Here is a 16,528-nt window from a genome sequence, read left to right as displayed (position 1 = left end):
GCTTCAGGGTTGCGAGTCCCGCGGGAGTGGGCGTTCCTAACATGTCTGATTGACATTTTGACCAAAAACGAGCCCCCCCCCCCCCCGTCACGTAAGCCGCGTCACGATTGGCTTAAGGAGCCGAACGGCCATGCACAGTATAGCGCCGACTCGCCGTTCGGCTCCTTTCGCCAATCGTGACGTGGCTTACGCGACGGGGGGAGCTCGTTTTTGGTCAAAATGTCAATCACAGACATGTTAGGAACGCCCACTCCCGCGGGACTCGCAACCCCGAAGCAACGGGTGAATATGCTGTACAAAGGTATGTACAGCATCAAAAAAAAAATAATAGCCTTAATCGTATTGTAATGTGGGGGGCCAGTCTAATAAAAAAAAAAGTAGTTTTTAGGGTGAACCACCCCTTTAAGAATATGCAGCTAACACGCACAAGCCAAGTCAAGCTTTATTGTCATTCGTTTACACGTGAGGACATGCGGTTGAACGAAATGTCATATCTCTCACAAGACCACAGTGCTACATGCTAATTAAACATAATTATAAATGTACAAAGAATAAAACGCATGCTTTAGATGTGACATTCCATTGGGACCTCCTTCTTCCACCCTTCCCCCCCCCCCCTCTTCTTTTTTTTTTTAAACGTATTTGCTTTGTTCTAGCCATTTTTACTACAAATAACCATTTTTAATGTATTTTCTTTATTTTTAATTTTTAGGCTTATTAATGGATGCTTTCACCTAAACTCGTGGCCTACATAGAACTATGGCGTTGGATTCGTCATCTTTTGTAATACCTAGTGGTTTTCAGCTCTTCAACAATCAAAATGTAGACACTGGGCAAGAAGACCCTTTTGAAGATTTATGTAGCCTGGAAAATAATCGGCATTATGATGTGGTTCCCACAGTGGTATGCTCCTTATGCTGCCTCTTTGGCCTTGTATATACCTTTTTTGGTAAGTAGCAAAAAACATGTTTTGTTTGCTAAACCCACTTTCTAAAAACAAATGGCGTATTACATGCTGCTCATACTCGGGCACCATGAGATACATTTTCTGTATTCTGCAAAAGACCTGAATGATCCTGCTACTTTTATTTCCCCTTTATGTCTAAGTTCCCAATTCAGCTAGGGATTTTGCAGAGCAGTGTTGGCAGCTCTGCACATGCTCCGTTTTCAATGTATTTCTATGCCGAGTCATGCATGCTAAAAGATGGGGGCAGATATTGTATGTAGATTGCTGAAGGCTTCACCTCCCTCTTATTATAAGACTCACCGGCTAGAGGCGCGTGACTGGCAGAAATCCGGCCACGCTATGTTATTGCCAAAAACGAATAAAGTTTTGACTTCAGTTTTCAAGTGCCATACAAAAATAGATATTTGATTAATATTTTCACTCTGTATTCCAAAGGCTGTTTTGGGGGTGTTTATTTTAGTAAAATAATCTGTGCCATCATCCATATAAAGAAGGGACAATGTAAATTGTGTGTGTGTGTGTGGCTTGCAGGTCATTGACATAAGTATCTTATCTAGATGTTCACAGATCTGTTGCCATTGCTGCAGCATACGCTGCCCTACTCCTGGGGGGAAAAAAACTATCCTAATGCCGCGTACACGCGATTGAAAAGTCTGAGATTTTGGTCGGAATTTATGACTAGAGGTAGATATGGGGTTTTCTCTGGCCGATGCCGATATTTAGAAATTTGGGTGGCTGATGGCTGATATATGATGCTGATTAAAAAAAAAAAAAAACAACTTGCCTACTCCACTCCTTCCTGCTTACTCCTGTCACTCTAGCACACACTTGATGTCCTCAGTACAGATGGCACTGGTTTGGAACTGACAGATGGCACTGAGTGGCAGTGGCACTGACAGATGACACTGATTTGCACTGGCAGGTTTCACACTAAGCCGAGTGTAACTAACTGTGTGAAACTAACAGAGGGGGGAGAGAGAGGAGCTGTCAGCTTCGACGTGGGCGGGACCCAGCAGCTAAATTACACCAGCCAATGATTGGACTGCTTTAGAAAGGGGGTGGGCCACACACGTAGCGGCCCGCTCAGTTACCATCTCATTGGCTGGCGTAATATAGCTGCTGCGTCCCGCCCACCCCCGACATCTCTCTCTTCTCTCTCCTCTCTGTTACTTGTCAGTTTCACACTCCAGCGCGGCGCTTGATGCTGCCAGAGCCGCTGAGTGTGGAGAAGGGAGGAGAAACATCGGTCAGTGTAAAATATCGGCCTAATTTTGATAATAATCGGCCGATGCATCAAAAATTGTCAAATATCGGCCGATATATCGGTCTACCTCTATTTACGACCGTGTGTATGCTCCATCGGACCTTTGCTGTCGGAATTTCCGCCAACAAAAGATTGAGAGCAGGAAAATCCGCTCGTCTGTATGCAATTCCAACGTGCAAAAAAACACGCATGCTCAGAATCAAGCAGAAGAGCCGTAACTGCCTATTGAACTTCATTGATCTTGGCTTGTTGTACGTCACTACGTTCTTGACGGTAGGAATTTCTGACAAGATTTGTGTGACCGTGTGTATGCAACACATGTTTGAGCCAATTGTTTTCTTTTTGGAATGTCCAATCATGTGAAACTTGGCATAAGACTTTGCTGGAAGGCTGAATTATAGTATGTATGGTTATTAGCCGACGATGAGTTTTCTTTAACCTTCACTTTTTTTTTTTTCTCTCTCACAGGTTATCGGTGCTTCAAAGCCATTATGTTTTTATCGGGACTGTTGGCTGGATCAGCAGTCATCTTTTTGCTTTGTTATAAAGAGAGAATCATGGACACACAGCTGAGCCTGGAGCTAAGTGCGGGCATTGCCCTGGGCATCGGCCTTCTTTGTGGACTAGTCACCATGCTTGTGCACAGTGTTGGACTGTTTATGACTGGCCTGCTTTTTGGGCTTTTGCTGGCCGTAGCCTGTCTGGTGGGCCTGGAGCAGTTCTATCATCCTCCCACAGCCTGGGTTCCAGTAGGAATAATGATGGGTTCTGCCATGCTGTTTGCTGTATTGACTCTGCAGTGGCAGAAGCTCTTCACTGTGATTTCCACTGCAACATTTGGAGCAGCTATCCTGGCTGTATGTACAGACTATTTCATTGAGATGATGCTGCTGGTGCAGTATGTGTATGACAGACTCCGCTTAGAAGTCTCCTTTCCCCTCTGCTGGTTCAGCTGGGTAGTGCTGGGCATGTGGCCATTGTTAAGTGTACTGGGAATTGTAGTTCAGTGGAAGCTGACGGCTGAGGGCTTTTCTCATACTGATGGTAAGTACAGCTTTTTTATTAAATTCCTGTTAATGTTCTATGTACAACGACATCTTCTCATATTCTATTGACTTTTGATAGAGCCATGACTATATTAATGCAGCTGTAGTAGTGGTGTTTTTTTTTTTTTTTTTTAAGGGAACAAATTTTACATGTACCACTTACCCTGGCTATCAAGGATGCCAGGAATAGATAGTTATTCGAAGCGACAACAAAATGGTATTTTAAAGGTGTCAGAACACATACATTTTATTATAAACCGATATTGAGATGTAAATACATATTGAGATCAAACCATGAAATCCATTACAGATTTTACTTGGGTTGTGCAAAGTGCTCTTCGCTCGACGTGTTTTGCCAATGTGCTTCTTCAGGAGCGAAAAAAAAACCTTGTGTGTATTGTCACAACCTCGATATTCCGAAGAGTGATTGAACAGTCTTTTAAAATTTGAACCGCCAACGTTTAAAAATGCAAGGAGCCAAACCCCATCAGTAATAAGCCATATGGGGAACAAAATGAAGACCAGAGAAATCCCACCAAGCATTTGAGGATCCCAAGAGATATTTACAATGCATCCAGAAAGTATTCACAGCGCTTCACTACTTCCACATTTTGTTATGTTGCAGCCTTATTCCAAAATGGATTAAATTCATTTATTTACCTCCAGAATTTTACAAACCATACCACATAATGACAATGTGAATATATATGTGTGTGTGTGTGTGTGTATGTGTGTGTGTGTGTATATATATATATATATATATATTTTTTTTTTTTATTATGACAAATTACAACATATAATAAGAGAAATCACAAAGAGGGGGGAACCAAACAATGGTAAAATATACCAGACCATTCATACACATAATATACCCCCCCCCCCCTCCTCGAGAGCACCCTCAATTTGTTCCCTTTCTCGACCCTCCATCTTCAGGAGAGAGAGAAAGGGGGAAAAAAATCACCCTTTGAAGAATGGGGCTTGATGGCTCCCTATTTCGTGACACAATGTGAAAGAAGTTTGTTTGAAATCTTTTCAAATTTATTAAAATAAAAAATCGCAAGTATTCACAGCCTTTGCACTGACACTCAAAATTGAGCATCCTGTCTCCACTGATCATCCTTGATGTTTCTATAGCTTGGAGTCCAAAAGTGCTTCAAGTATTGAGCACAGGCTGGTGAATACTTTATTTTTTTATATATATATATATATATATATATATATATATATATATATATATATATATATATAATCTCATTATGGGGTATTGTTTGTAGAAATAAATATTATAATTTTTTTTTTTTTTTTTTTTTTTTTTTGGAATAAACTGTAACAAAATGTGGAAAAATTGAAGCATTGTGAATACTTTTCGGATGCACTGTATATTCAAAGACTTGATATAAGTATTTAAGAACTAGGAAAACTAGGTAGGTTCACAGGATTGGGGGGCCTATCCCCAGCACAACAAATAACCCTTCCTGCATAGGTAGTAATCCTCCCATAATCCAGGTGTGTCCCTCTCCCCTTGAGTACTTCCATCAAATCATTGAATATAAATAGCTCTTGTGCTTGGTGGGACCCTTCTGGTCTATTTTTTTTCTTTTATCTTTTCTTTTTTTTTTTTTGTTTGCTGCTGTCTCCTAGATGATGGCACTCTCTTCTTTCTACAGAGAAAATCTTCTTTTATCTTGTATGGAGACCAAAGAACGTTTTCTATACAACGGGATATTTTTTTTTGGTGGCCAAAAAATGTAATCCATGTACAAATACTGTTTTATAAAAAAAAAAAAAAAAAACTTTTTTTTTTTTTTATTATAAAACAATGAAAACTTTTATGGTAAATTATGCATAATCTGGCAACATACAATACAAGAAAACAGTATGCGGAAGAACTGACTGTGATAGAAAAACATCCATACAAGAAACTGATGTCATTCACATAATTTTTACTGCATCTTTAATGCACCCGCCTCTATTTAATGTAACCTTCCTTTCTTCCAGTGTGCGCTGCTTATAGATTTAATATAGCGGGGACGCACATTTTTGAGTTGGCTGCTACTCATTTATTTGATTTGTGCATCAGGCTGCTCATATTCAGTTATAATAGGTGACTTTTGACTCCATGGGATCTGAATCGGGTTCTCTTTGCATTATGAGCCATTGTCTGGGCCTTTGCCGACCATGTGATGCTCATGGGTGTGCATTGAGGTTAACAAGGGTTAGAGGCTAATAACTGAGGTTGAGGATATGGTGACTTCCTGCTCTTGGGTTACTTTGGGCTAAAGACTGCACAAGCTCTAGGCCTGTCTTGCTTTAAATGATCTATGAAAAAGCAGAGTGTGCTTTAACAGAGTTGTCTGCTCGGTGACAGAGAAACTTTGACCCTGCTTGTTGAAGATGTATATGTTTTAGCAATTTTTTTTTTTCGTTGTAATTGTCTCTTATTGTTTAAATATGATGTGATGTAATTATGCGCTAAAATCAACCCTATATGCTGTACAGTGATAAAGTGAATAATATGAACCTAAATAGGTATTACATAAACTGTGGCAAACCAGAAAATTACATAAAGTGCCAATGTGATAAAAGGCAACAATATGAAAATTATAGTCCATTCATCTGAACTGGGTAGGAAGTGATGGTAATCTCCTGTGATACTGAATTCCTTCCACCCTGCTTCACCCGATCACTTGCATACGACACTTCCTTAACCAAAACGACGGCTCATGTGGAAGAAATAAACGACAAAACAAGACTTCATTGCGCAATTTGAAGCGCCAAATAGAGAAAAAAACGCGACAGTGATACGATCGCACTCATTAATCCTCTGAACAAAACAGACGTGCAGCCTCGCTCAGTGTAGCGATCTCCTCATGCGGTGTACGATACCTTCGATCGCGGCACTCGATTCCTCTCCCTACGTGTTACGTCACGTGACTTAATCATGGGTAGCAATGTGATACAAGTGACTGAGTTTATTTCGCCAGCATGCTAGTTTTTGAGAAAAAAAATGAAGGGGTCATTGGACTTCATAGCTTGGCAAAAACATTTAAAAAACAGTCTGTCCATAACATCAAGGACAAAAGCGACATACAAAATGTTTAATATAACAAAATAAACAATAAGGTAAAATGATATATGGCTGCCTAGCAACATGGGGAGAACCTGCTCCCTCTAGTGGCCAACAACGATATTAAAAAGTAATGTAAAATGAATACTATACATAACTCGCATTGAATACCAGCAAGTGAGAGCATTAATAAATTAAGTATTAAACATTACATGAACCATCTATAAAAATAGTATGAGATAATAAAAAACAATTATCCGATTTACATAAAACAATTTTTAAAGCGGGGTTCACCCAAAAATACATTTTTTAACATTACATTCAGCCGAGTTGTCCTAATGACAATTGGCTTTTTTTTTTTTTTTTTACCCGTACATACCGTATTTCACCGCCGCTTCCGGGTATGTCTTCTGCGGGATTGGGCGTTCCTATCTGATTGACGGGCTTCTTTCGGCAACTCGTGACGCATAGTATGCGACGGTCGGAAAACTTGTCAATCCGATAGGAACGCCCAGTCCCACAGAAGACATACCCGGAAGCGGCGGTGAAAATAAGGTATGTGTAACGGCTACCCATGTAGTGTGAGGGTCTCAGCCGTTGGAGACGTCCTTTTCCCTGGCAAGCTGCGATATGCAGGTACCGCCGGTATATCCCATCGAACGCCCTTTCAAGAAATGAGACGGGCTACGTTTGCAGAGTCAAGCAGACTGAACTTTAATGCCACATTTTTCCTCCTTATATCTGGTTACAAACTGTACAGAAACAAATGACACTCCCTTGAGCCAATCAGCCGCTAGCCGTCTTGGCTCCTAAACTTAACTTGATCAGACAATAGAATTCAATTAACCTTTAAAACAATTATCACTCACACATAATCCCCATCAGCATACACCTCACAGGGGGCTGTTGCCTACACAAGAGAGAGTTCATTAGCTATGCGAAGGGTACATTAGCATTCAGCAGTGAAAGAGACTTGTCCAATTAACCCTTTGAGCTCAGAATACACTGTGGTACATCCAATTGTGACAAGCCATGCAGTTCCTTGTAGTCCTCCCTGCATTATCGATGTCCCGGCAGCATGCATAGATCCGTTACAGTATGTACGGAAAAAAAAAAAAAACAGCCGTTTGTCATTAGGACAACTCGGCTGAATGTAATGTTAAAAATTTATTTTTTGGGTGAACCTCCACTTTAAGTTCAAAATCTATGTTCAGGCCATTAGGCGCAAGGGAACCCCTTTCATGTATCCACCTGGATTCACTCTTGCTGATTTCCCTAACTTTGACTCCCCCTCCAGTGGGGTTTATACTTGTCTATGGCCCAGAACTTTAGATCTTTTGGATTTTTTCCATGACATAGTGCAAACATTATGCTTAGGGAAGCCCTTATCAATATTTTGCACATGTTTTCATAGAGGTCTTTTTGTACGTCCTATGTATTGTAGCGAGCAAAAAACTGCAACACATAGACCACCCCCTCAGCTCTAGACATTATGAGGTCCTTTATTTTGTATTCTTTCTGAGTCACATTAGATATACATTTTGAACATTTCTGGCCATTAAAGTTGATTTTCTTACACACTTAGCACTGCCTACACGGATAGAACCCTTTACCCCGATATAAAGTAAGTGTGTTTCTAATGGGGGGTTCTGGAACATTTTTGGCCACTAAGTCCCTTTAAAGTGGGAGCTCTCCTGTATATGACCCTAGGACAACTGGGTAATGCACTTTGTAGCTGCCTATCTGCTCTAAGTATGGGCCAATGTTTTTTAAAGATGGCTTCTAACTGCCTGTTTAATTTATCACTGTTTGAATAGCTGTGGCTTTTTAGAACCAGATGTAGAATAGTTTCATGTACACCTGTGTATCTTCCAATAGACACAAGATGTAAGCTTATATGGTCACCAGGTCAACTTGTTTGCAGTAGAAAAGATCGGAGTGGTGAAACAAAATGTATTCTTTCTTTTTGTCTAAATGGTTCTCCATCCTTCCCTTTTTTTGAGGGTTTGATAAGAAAACTGATTTATTTCTGCAAGTTTCTTCTCTGATTCCTCTGTTATTTATCTGTGAGCTTCTCTTGCATGTAGTCTTTGAGAAAAATTGGATTCATGTTTGGTGTTTCTATTAGTCCTCACTGGTTTGTTACTTGATTTGACAGTGATCATAAGCAGACGCCAGAAACGCCTCCAGCTCTTACGAATTCGTCAGAAAGAGGCCAAGAAGAAACAGAATGTTGCTTCTCAAGATGGGACTTACAGGCGGAAGGCCAATCCTATTAAAAGATACACTGGGGACATCCTTGCACCAGTAAGAATATCATTTTATTTCTAAATATATATAAAACCTTATTGCCAACATCTATGTGGGTTTTTTTTTTTTTTTTTTTAAGGTTACACTCAACCTTCTCGAACACTTTTTTTGGGATGAATTAGCAAGCCAGGTCTTATCCTACATCGATCCTGTATTCCCCACTAATGCTCTTGGAGACATAGGCACACATTGTAAATCTTACGTAAAGCCTTACCTATTTTTGCAAAGGGAAGGGCCAACTCTAATGCCCCATACACACGATCGGAAATTCTGAGAGCAAAAGTCCGATGTGAGCTTCTGAACGGAAATTCCATTCCGACCGTGTGTATGCTCCATCGGACTATTGCTGTTGGAATTTTCACCAACAAAAGATTAAGAGCTGGTTCTCAAATTTTCCGACAAAAATGTTTCTATCGGAAACCATTTCAATGCATGTTCTGAAGCATTAAACTTAATTTTCTCGGCCCGTCGTAGTGTTGTATGTCAACGTGTTTTTGACGGTCCAAAGTTCAGAGAACTTTTGTGTGACAGTGTGTATGCAAGCCAAGCTTAAGCCGAATTCCGTCAGAAAAACAATCCAAGGTTTTTCCAGCTGAAAATCCGATCGTGTGTATGCAGCATTAGAATGGCCATGGCTTTGGAGAGGAATGTCCTACAAGCTCATATAGGTGTGACTGTCAGTTAACCACAAGCTCCTAAAGGCTTGAAGCACTATAATATAGGTGTGATGCTCGGGTAACCACAAACCTTTGACTCTATAGTGTACAGTATATAAAGCTTTATAGAAATATGGCGTATTCAGTGAAATACAGACATGTAGTTTTTGTGTAAAGGGTTTAATATGCGTGCAGCATTGAAAAAATAAATCTAAAATACATGCGGCACAAGGGAGCATCTGCTCACTGTGGAATAATTGCAGCAGTAGTCAAAAGGGGGCTATGGGAGGGTTACCAAAGCTTTAGGACAACCCTGATGCACATCTGTTCTTGCCTCCCAATTCTCTTTTATTGGTAACTTATTGTGTGGGGTGACCTTATTGGCCAATAAAAAGGCCCATAACGTTGAAAAACCCAGAGCAAGCTTAAATTGTAACCATAAACTCCAATCTCATCTGTTTCCCAAAAGAAAGTTCAATGACAAAATTAAAGATAACAAAGAACAACTTTGTGTTGCCACATATATTTAGGCCCCTTTCACACGAGGCGTTTTTGCGCCTTAAACGCCTGAAAAAATCCTGCCCTGCAGCGTGAAAGCACAAAGGCTTTCACACTCAAGCAGTGCACTAGCAGGACCGCTCCAAGTCCTGCTAGCCGCATCTTTGGAGCGGTGTGTTTACCGCTGCTGCCCATTGAAATCAATGGGACAGCGAAGCTATACTGCCTGCAAATCGCTGCGGTTTGCGGGTGGTTTTAACCCTTTCTCGGCCGCTAGCAGGGGTTTAAACCCCGCTGCAAAAACGATGGTAGAGCGGCGCTATACCGCCAGCGCACCTCCCGTGTCCAGTGTGAAAAAGGGGCCTTGGTGATTTCACTGATTTTGTTAGGGGAGTCACCCATAGTGCTACCAATCTGCTGCTGAGTCGAGTCGCGCTGAGTACTTATCGGCTATTTAGAAGAAGATTTATGTTTTATCAATGATGATACAATGCTTCTAATTGACTGAAGTGGAGATTGTAGCATCATGCACCCTCCTCGCCACCTCAGTCAATCAGAGGAAACCTTGTATCGATTTATACTACTAAGGGCTCATAGAGATGCGCGTTTTTAACCACAGATAAAAAATACCTAAACCTTTTTTACCTTCATGCATTACTTATGTTAACCACTAGCCGACCAGCTGCCGTAATTATACGGCGGCAGGTCGGCTCGGCTGCGTGAAATCACGCAGTGTGACCATAGGCAGGTTAAATCCCCTGGTTGTATCCAAGATGCTGTATATATTTCTCCTAGGTTCAGGCTTTATGCCAGTTTGTACCTCTAGAGGGAGTCCTGCTGGGAGGACTTGATGAGCCCAGCTGTATCAGGTGGGCTCGTTGGGTCCTCTACAAAAACTCCCAGCATGCTAAGAGATGTGCTCCAACCTGGAACCAGACCTGTTTGAATAGTCTGGGGAGTGATCTTTGTGGGGTGAGACAGCCTGTGTGGCTACTATTACCAAAACTCTAACCAGCAGGGAGTTAAGGACTGGGGCAGCACTAGGCTGTACCCAGGTGTTGGGGGCACCGATGTGTTTGGTAAGCGGTCAAGTGACCAGGGTTTATTTTTGTATTTCTTTTGTTTCTGTCACATTTTGTTTTGTATATAGTTCAAATAAAATCCGCACCTTTTTGTTTTCCTCCTACCGCCGTCTGCTGTCCCTAATTGTTTTTGTGTGCTGAATCCTTCCAGGGGGTCACACACACCCGCTGACGGGCTAACCCCCTCACAGTAGCTATACAGCATTTCGCATTCCAGCCATTAGGGGCACGTGGCCGGCGCCCGCAATCACCGCCGGGCACCCGCGATCGCTCGTTACAGAGTGTTTGTGTTTACACACAGCTCCCGGTCCTGTCAGGGGGAGAAATTACTGTTCGTCTGTTCATACAATGTATGAACAGAGATCTGTCATTTCCCCCTAGTCAGTCCCACCCCCCCCCCCTTCAGTTAGAACACACCTAGGGAATCTGATCGCTATAAAAATGCCAATGGTCAGAAGTGTCCGCCATAAGGTCGCAGTACCGATCAAAAATCAGTATATAATTTTTGCGCAAACCAATCAATAAACGCTTATTGCGATATTTTTCGTAAAAAAAAAAAAAATGTAGAATGCGTATCAGCCTAAACTGAGAACTTCTTTTTTTTTATTTTATATTTATATATATATATATATATATATATATATATATATATATATATATATATATATATATATATATATATATATATATATATATATATATATATATATAGCTCTATTTGTGGGAAAAAGACACCAATTTTGTTTGGGAGCCACGTCGCATGACCACGCAATTGTCGGTTAAAGCGACGCAGTGCCGAATCGCAAAAAGTGGCCCGATCATTGACCAGCAATATGGTCCGGGGCTGAAGTGCTTGAAGAGGTTGTAAAGGGAAAACATTTTTTCCCTAAATAGCTTCCTTTACCTTAGTGTAGTCCTCCTTCACTTACCTCATCCTTCGATTTTGCATTTAAATGTCCTTATTTCTTCTGAGAAATCCTCACTTCCTGTTCTTCTGTCTGTAACTACACACCGTAATGCGAGGCTTTCTCCCTGGTGTGGAGAAAGCCTCTTGAGGGGGCGAGCAGGAGTGTCGGGACACTCTCTACTTTGCAGATAGAGAAAGGAGCTGTGTGTTACTGGGCGTCCTGACACTCCTGCCCTCCCCCCTTCAAGAGGCTTTCTCCACACCAGGGAGAAAGCCTTGCATTACTGTGTGGAGTTACAGACAGAAGAACAGGAAGTAAGGATTTTTCAGAAGAAATAAGGACATTTTAAAAGCAAAATTGAAGGATGAGGTAAGTGAAGGAGAACGGCACTAAGGTAAAGGAAGCTATTCAAGGAATTTTTGCTGGAGCCATTGGCTGCTGTCAAACGCTTATCTGCAAGCGGTTTGGCACAGGGAATGGGCTTAATCGCCTGCCTTAATGTGCCCCTAAAGTGACGGGAGATCTGGACTTGTTGAACAACCATGATTGTTTTGTGTATCGGTCTTTCAGAGGCCATGAGGCCTGTCATTTGCTGTTCAGTGATGTAAAATTGTTACTTTTTTTTTTGTTACAGAGTTACCTGCAAACCCTGAGAGAACGTCAGTCTGGTAGCGGCACATCCATGAGCAGCCTCAGCACAAATATGCAAACCGTTGTGGACATGGACTATGATTGTGGCTCCACTGTACCTCTTACAGCCACTACGCCTGTCATCCAAGCCTGAGGTGTTCCTGGTCTCTAGCCGCACTTTCTATGTGATCAGACATGGCCGCTTCCCTGTGCCTTACATGTTGCTTTTCATCACATCTTACCATTTCATTTGCCAGTGCCACGTATCCAGAGTATGCAAATTTGTGGAAACAATTCCTAGACGATTTGTAATGAATGGACCAGTATAATTGTTTTGTTGTATACTGCTGGTTCCAGACAGGCTCGTCTAGAAAGATGCTTTTTATAATGAACATGTATGCAATACTGCACATTTGATCAGGGTTTTATGTAACTAAAAGGGAAAACGCGCCTAAAATAAAACTGTGCTTTATAATATGTATTGTAACATGTACTGTATGTATGCACATATTGCTTCAATGTTGTCTTTTGAACCAATCTCAAGTTGTCTCCACCAAATTGTTCGGTGATGCAATTAACACTGCACCTCTCTGTTTTCTGATTGGATGCTGCAGTTGCTTCCCAAATGAGAGATCCATTAAAAGGAGATCTGGGTGTCATAATGGAATCGGATAACAAGCAAAACATGCATGTGTTTCAAAGGACAAATGTGCTATAAACAAAAGCTCTGGGTGGGGACATAAGTAGACATTAAGGCTGGAGTCTCGCATTTTTGCTTGATGTCTTTTTCTCCTAAATCGATGGAAATGAATGCCAATGCGTTACTAAATGTGTTGCGGTGTGTTTATGATGCATTGTCTTAAAGTGGGATGTAAACCCAATTCGTGAAATGTGAGCTGGGCACATATAGCTGCAGTATTTTATCTCTCTGCAAAGAGCTAAGTCCCATAGCTCTCTCCTGACCCGTTCCTCTGTTATCGGCCTGATAACTCCTGACACATCAGATAAAAGTAGCCTGAAATTTCTGTCAGGGCAGGTTGCTAAAATAGATTAGCAGGGAGCTGGCCCATTTACAAAGCACCTCCCGAGAGTCTCTGCCTATGATCAGAGGGGGGTGTGTGCGCCTTTCCTCCAATCGGCAATTTTAGCTATCTTGGCTGTATGCCCAGACATTACACTTTGTGTTATTTAGGAAGAGAAAATGTCCTAACACGATCTCAACTTTCTAAACGGTATATACATGTGAAGACGGCAGATATACATGTAAAACCTAGGTAGGGAGATTTGGCTCATCTCTTGTGTATCTGAGGCTGTTCACTTCACTGGGTGTATGGAGGGTTTACATCCACTTTAATGTGCAACTAATTTAACGTGTTCTATTAATTTTAAATGGAAAATGTATCAAGGGGGGGAAAAACATTTTTAGGTGTGGCTCTGCCTTAACACTTCGGCAGGTTTTTTTGTTTGCATATAAAGAACCCAAATCCTGTTCAAGCACAGCTTCATTTTGTAACCTCTGAAATGTCACCTACTAGTAAGCTTTAAAGGGCCATGCATTTTGTTTTTTTAACTTCTCAACAGAAAAAGTTTGCATAATGAATAACAAGTGGCCGGTGCTAATATTGTACTTTTTTTGGAGTCTTTATTTGTATTTTTTGCAACCTTTAAAGTAATAGAAGAAATTGGTAGACGCTTGTATTTTTTTTCTTAGACTAGCTGAAAGTTATCTTGGATTTTATGAAGGACTATTTACCCTAGAGGGGAAAAAAAAATTCTATAAAGATGTATGTATATTTTGGTTAGAGGGGAAAAATGGTTACAACCCTAAATTGTTATACAGCACACTGATCTATAAAATACTGTAATTTTTGGATGCATAAAAATGAAACTTATTGCACTTTAATAAATACCAATGTTCATTTATCTATGAGGGTAACAGCAAATGGGGCTAACACCTGGTCCTGCTTGGTCACCCACAAAAGTCTAACTCTGCAGCACAAAACCTTCATGTTCTTCCTAGCTGTCTTTCTATAACGAATGGATAGGGTTTTATCTAGAAAAGCATTCTAGGACTCTCACAAAGGTGTACCCCAAAACCACTATTTCAGTTGCCTACAGCCTAGTTAAATATTTTTTTTTGGAATAGATGTATTCTAGGGCCATCTTTATCCTTGGGTTAGTGAGTCTTTGACACCTGATATGCATGTGCAAAAAAGAAAACCATGACCAACACTTGGCATGCACCTTAAAAAAAAATTAAACCGATTTGATTTGAGTAGGTTTAATTATTTTTTTTTTTTTATAATATATATCTGCATGCCTGATCACTCTTTTTATAACCTGTGGGGACTCTGTTAAAATTCAAGCACAAGAACTTCCACCCCTGACATTGCGTAAGTTTGCTTTTTTTCTTTTAGACAATAAAAAAAACGTAACCGATGTCCTCAAACTGATAATCTGAGTAGTAACTTGGGTTTCGTTGGCACCTAGAGCATTGGCAGTATCCTCCATTTGCGGTCTATGGATATTCATTTTAAACGCGCAGGTTGTTTTGATAAAATGGCTGTAATTTGAGAGCCAAATATAAATCTAATGAGGCCTATTTGATTCTACACCTCCCCCTGAGAATTATTGCAACGCTTCTCTTCTGTGCCCAACCACTTCAGTTTCCTGTTCTCTCTAAAGCAGCCTTTCTCAACCTTTTTTTCTTTTTAGTGGGACCTTTTAAAATTTCAAGGCCGTGGGGGAAAAAATGTCCCTCACATTGAAGAATATTCCCTTTACAGTGGTGGTCCTAAAGCCCCCCACAGACAAGGGGTCTTCTAAACTGTGCAGGCACCATTAAAGGGAAGTCAATTGGCCACTGCTTAAGGCAACCCCTATCAACTTCTAGAGGAACCCTGGTTAAAAATGACTGGTTTAGATCAGATAATGGCCTTTTAAGGAAAGAAAAACCTTCTGTGGCGCTTAAAGGGCATCTGGCATGCTGAAAAAAATAAGCACTGTAAATTGGTAAACACTTGTAGTTCCCTGAGGTGGTGAGCAGTCGGTGCACTGGCTTGTAGTGTCTTCCTAACAGCCGAGCAAGCCTATAGGTAAGAGCCAGCAGCTCAATTTTCCACAATGAATGCATTTATTAAGCCAGGTGTAGTACAGATGAATACAGGGATAAAAATAAGAGCTGTCACTGAGTTTTGTAAAGTGTAAAATCTGGGATTGTCATTCTAATTCATGAACCACTGGCTTGGCGCAATCATGTAACCCAGTAGATTGTTGGACCACTCATATGCACATACTTGGTCTGAGCCAAGGGGAGACATTTATCAATCCTGTCACAAGGCAAAGCAATTCTAAACTGGAGCAGCAGGACAGATTTTTTACAAGTCAAATGCCTCCTTTTGGCTGCTCTAATGTCTACATGTGTGACTGCGTTAAACCTGACCCTGGCCACTACTTAATAGCAGCATGTGTCTGTATAGGGGAGAAATCTTTCCTGTCTCCAGTAATCTGATTTTTGCATTGTGCAAACTCACACTTGGCTGCCCAGGAATATACTGATACATGGGTCTATAAACCTGTAGTGGAGACGCAGCCTAATTTGTAACCCATTTGCTTAATGTCCCCCGATGTGCAAGAAGGGTTAGGACAGGGCTCAAAATTTCAAGTCCTGAGCTACTAGCCAGGCCTCAAGGCATACTTGCCGCCAGTTGCCCCGTCCAACCCCTACCATGTCCCGCCCCTAGACATGCCCTCATAAATCTCATGAAATTACACTTAAATGTTTTATGTAGAATTAAGTAATACATATTAACAACAACTTAATCCGTGCCAAAAATGCAGCCTGCCCATGTCTACCAATGCAGCAAAATGTCCCCACATTGCAGCCAGAGTCCCCTCACCCACATTGCAGCCAGAGTTCACTCCCCCCCCCACACACACACACATATTAGCCAGAGTTCTTCCTCCCCCACACATATTAGCCAGAGTTCCCCCCCACACACACATATTGGCCAGAGTTCTTCCAGACCCCCCCCCCCCCCCACACACACACACATATTAGCCAGAGTTCTTCCTCCCCCACACATATTAGCCAGAGTTCC

General features: G+C 41.3%; 1 protein-coding gene across 1 annotated transcript in view; it reads left to right on the top strand.

The window, feature by feature from the left end:
• LOC120929515 (transmembrane protein 198) overlaps positions 1–13,252 on the top strand; it is a 54,911-nt gene extending 41,659 nt beyond the window's left edge. The window contains exons 2-5 of the mRNA XM_040341058.1: positions 713–949; positions 2,700–3,275; positions 8,503–8,651; positions 12,433–13,252. Coding sequence (XP_040196992.1) covers positions 760–949; positions 2,700–3,275; positions 8,503–8,651; positions 12,433–12,582 — 1,065 coding nt within the window. The 5' untranslated portion in view covers positions 713–759 and the 3' untranslated portion in view covers positions 12,583–13,252. The remainder of the gene's footprint in view (positions 1–712; positions 950–2,699; positions 3,276–8,502; positions 8,652–12,432) is intronic.
• The last annotated feature ends 3,276 nt before the right edge of the window (positions 13,253–16,528 follow it).

Source organism: Rana temporaria, chromosome 2 (assembly GCF_905171775.1).
Source record: "Rana temporaria chromosome 2, aRanTem1.1, whole genome shotgun sequence".
Lineage (NCBI taxonomy): Eukaryota > Metazoa > Chordata > Amphibia > Anura > Ranidae > Rana > Rana temporaria.
This window is presented reverse-complemented; position numbering and strand designations above follow the sequence as displayed.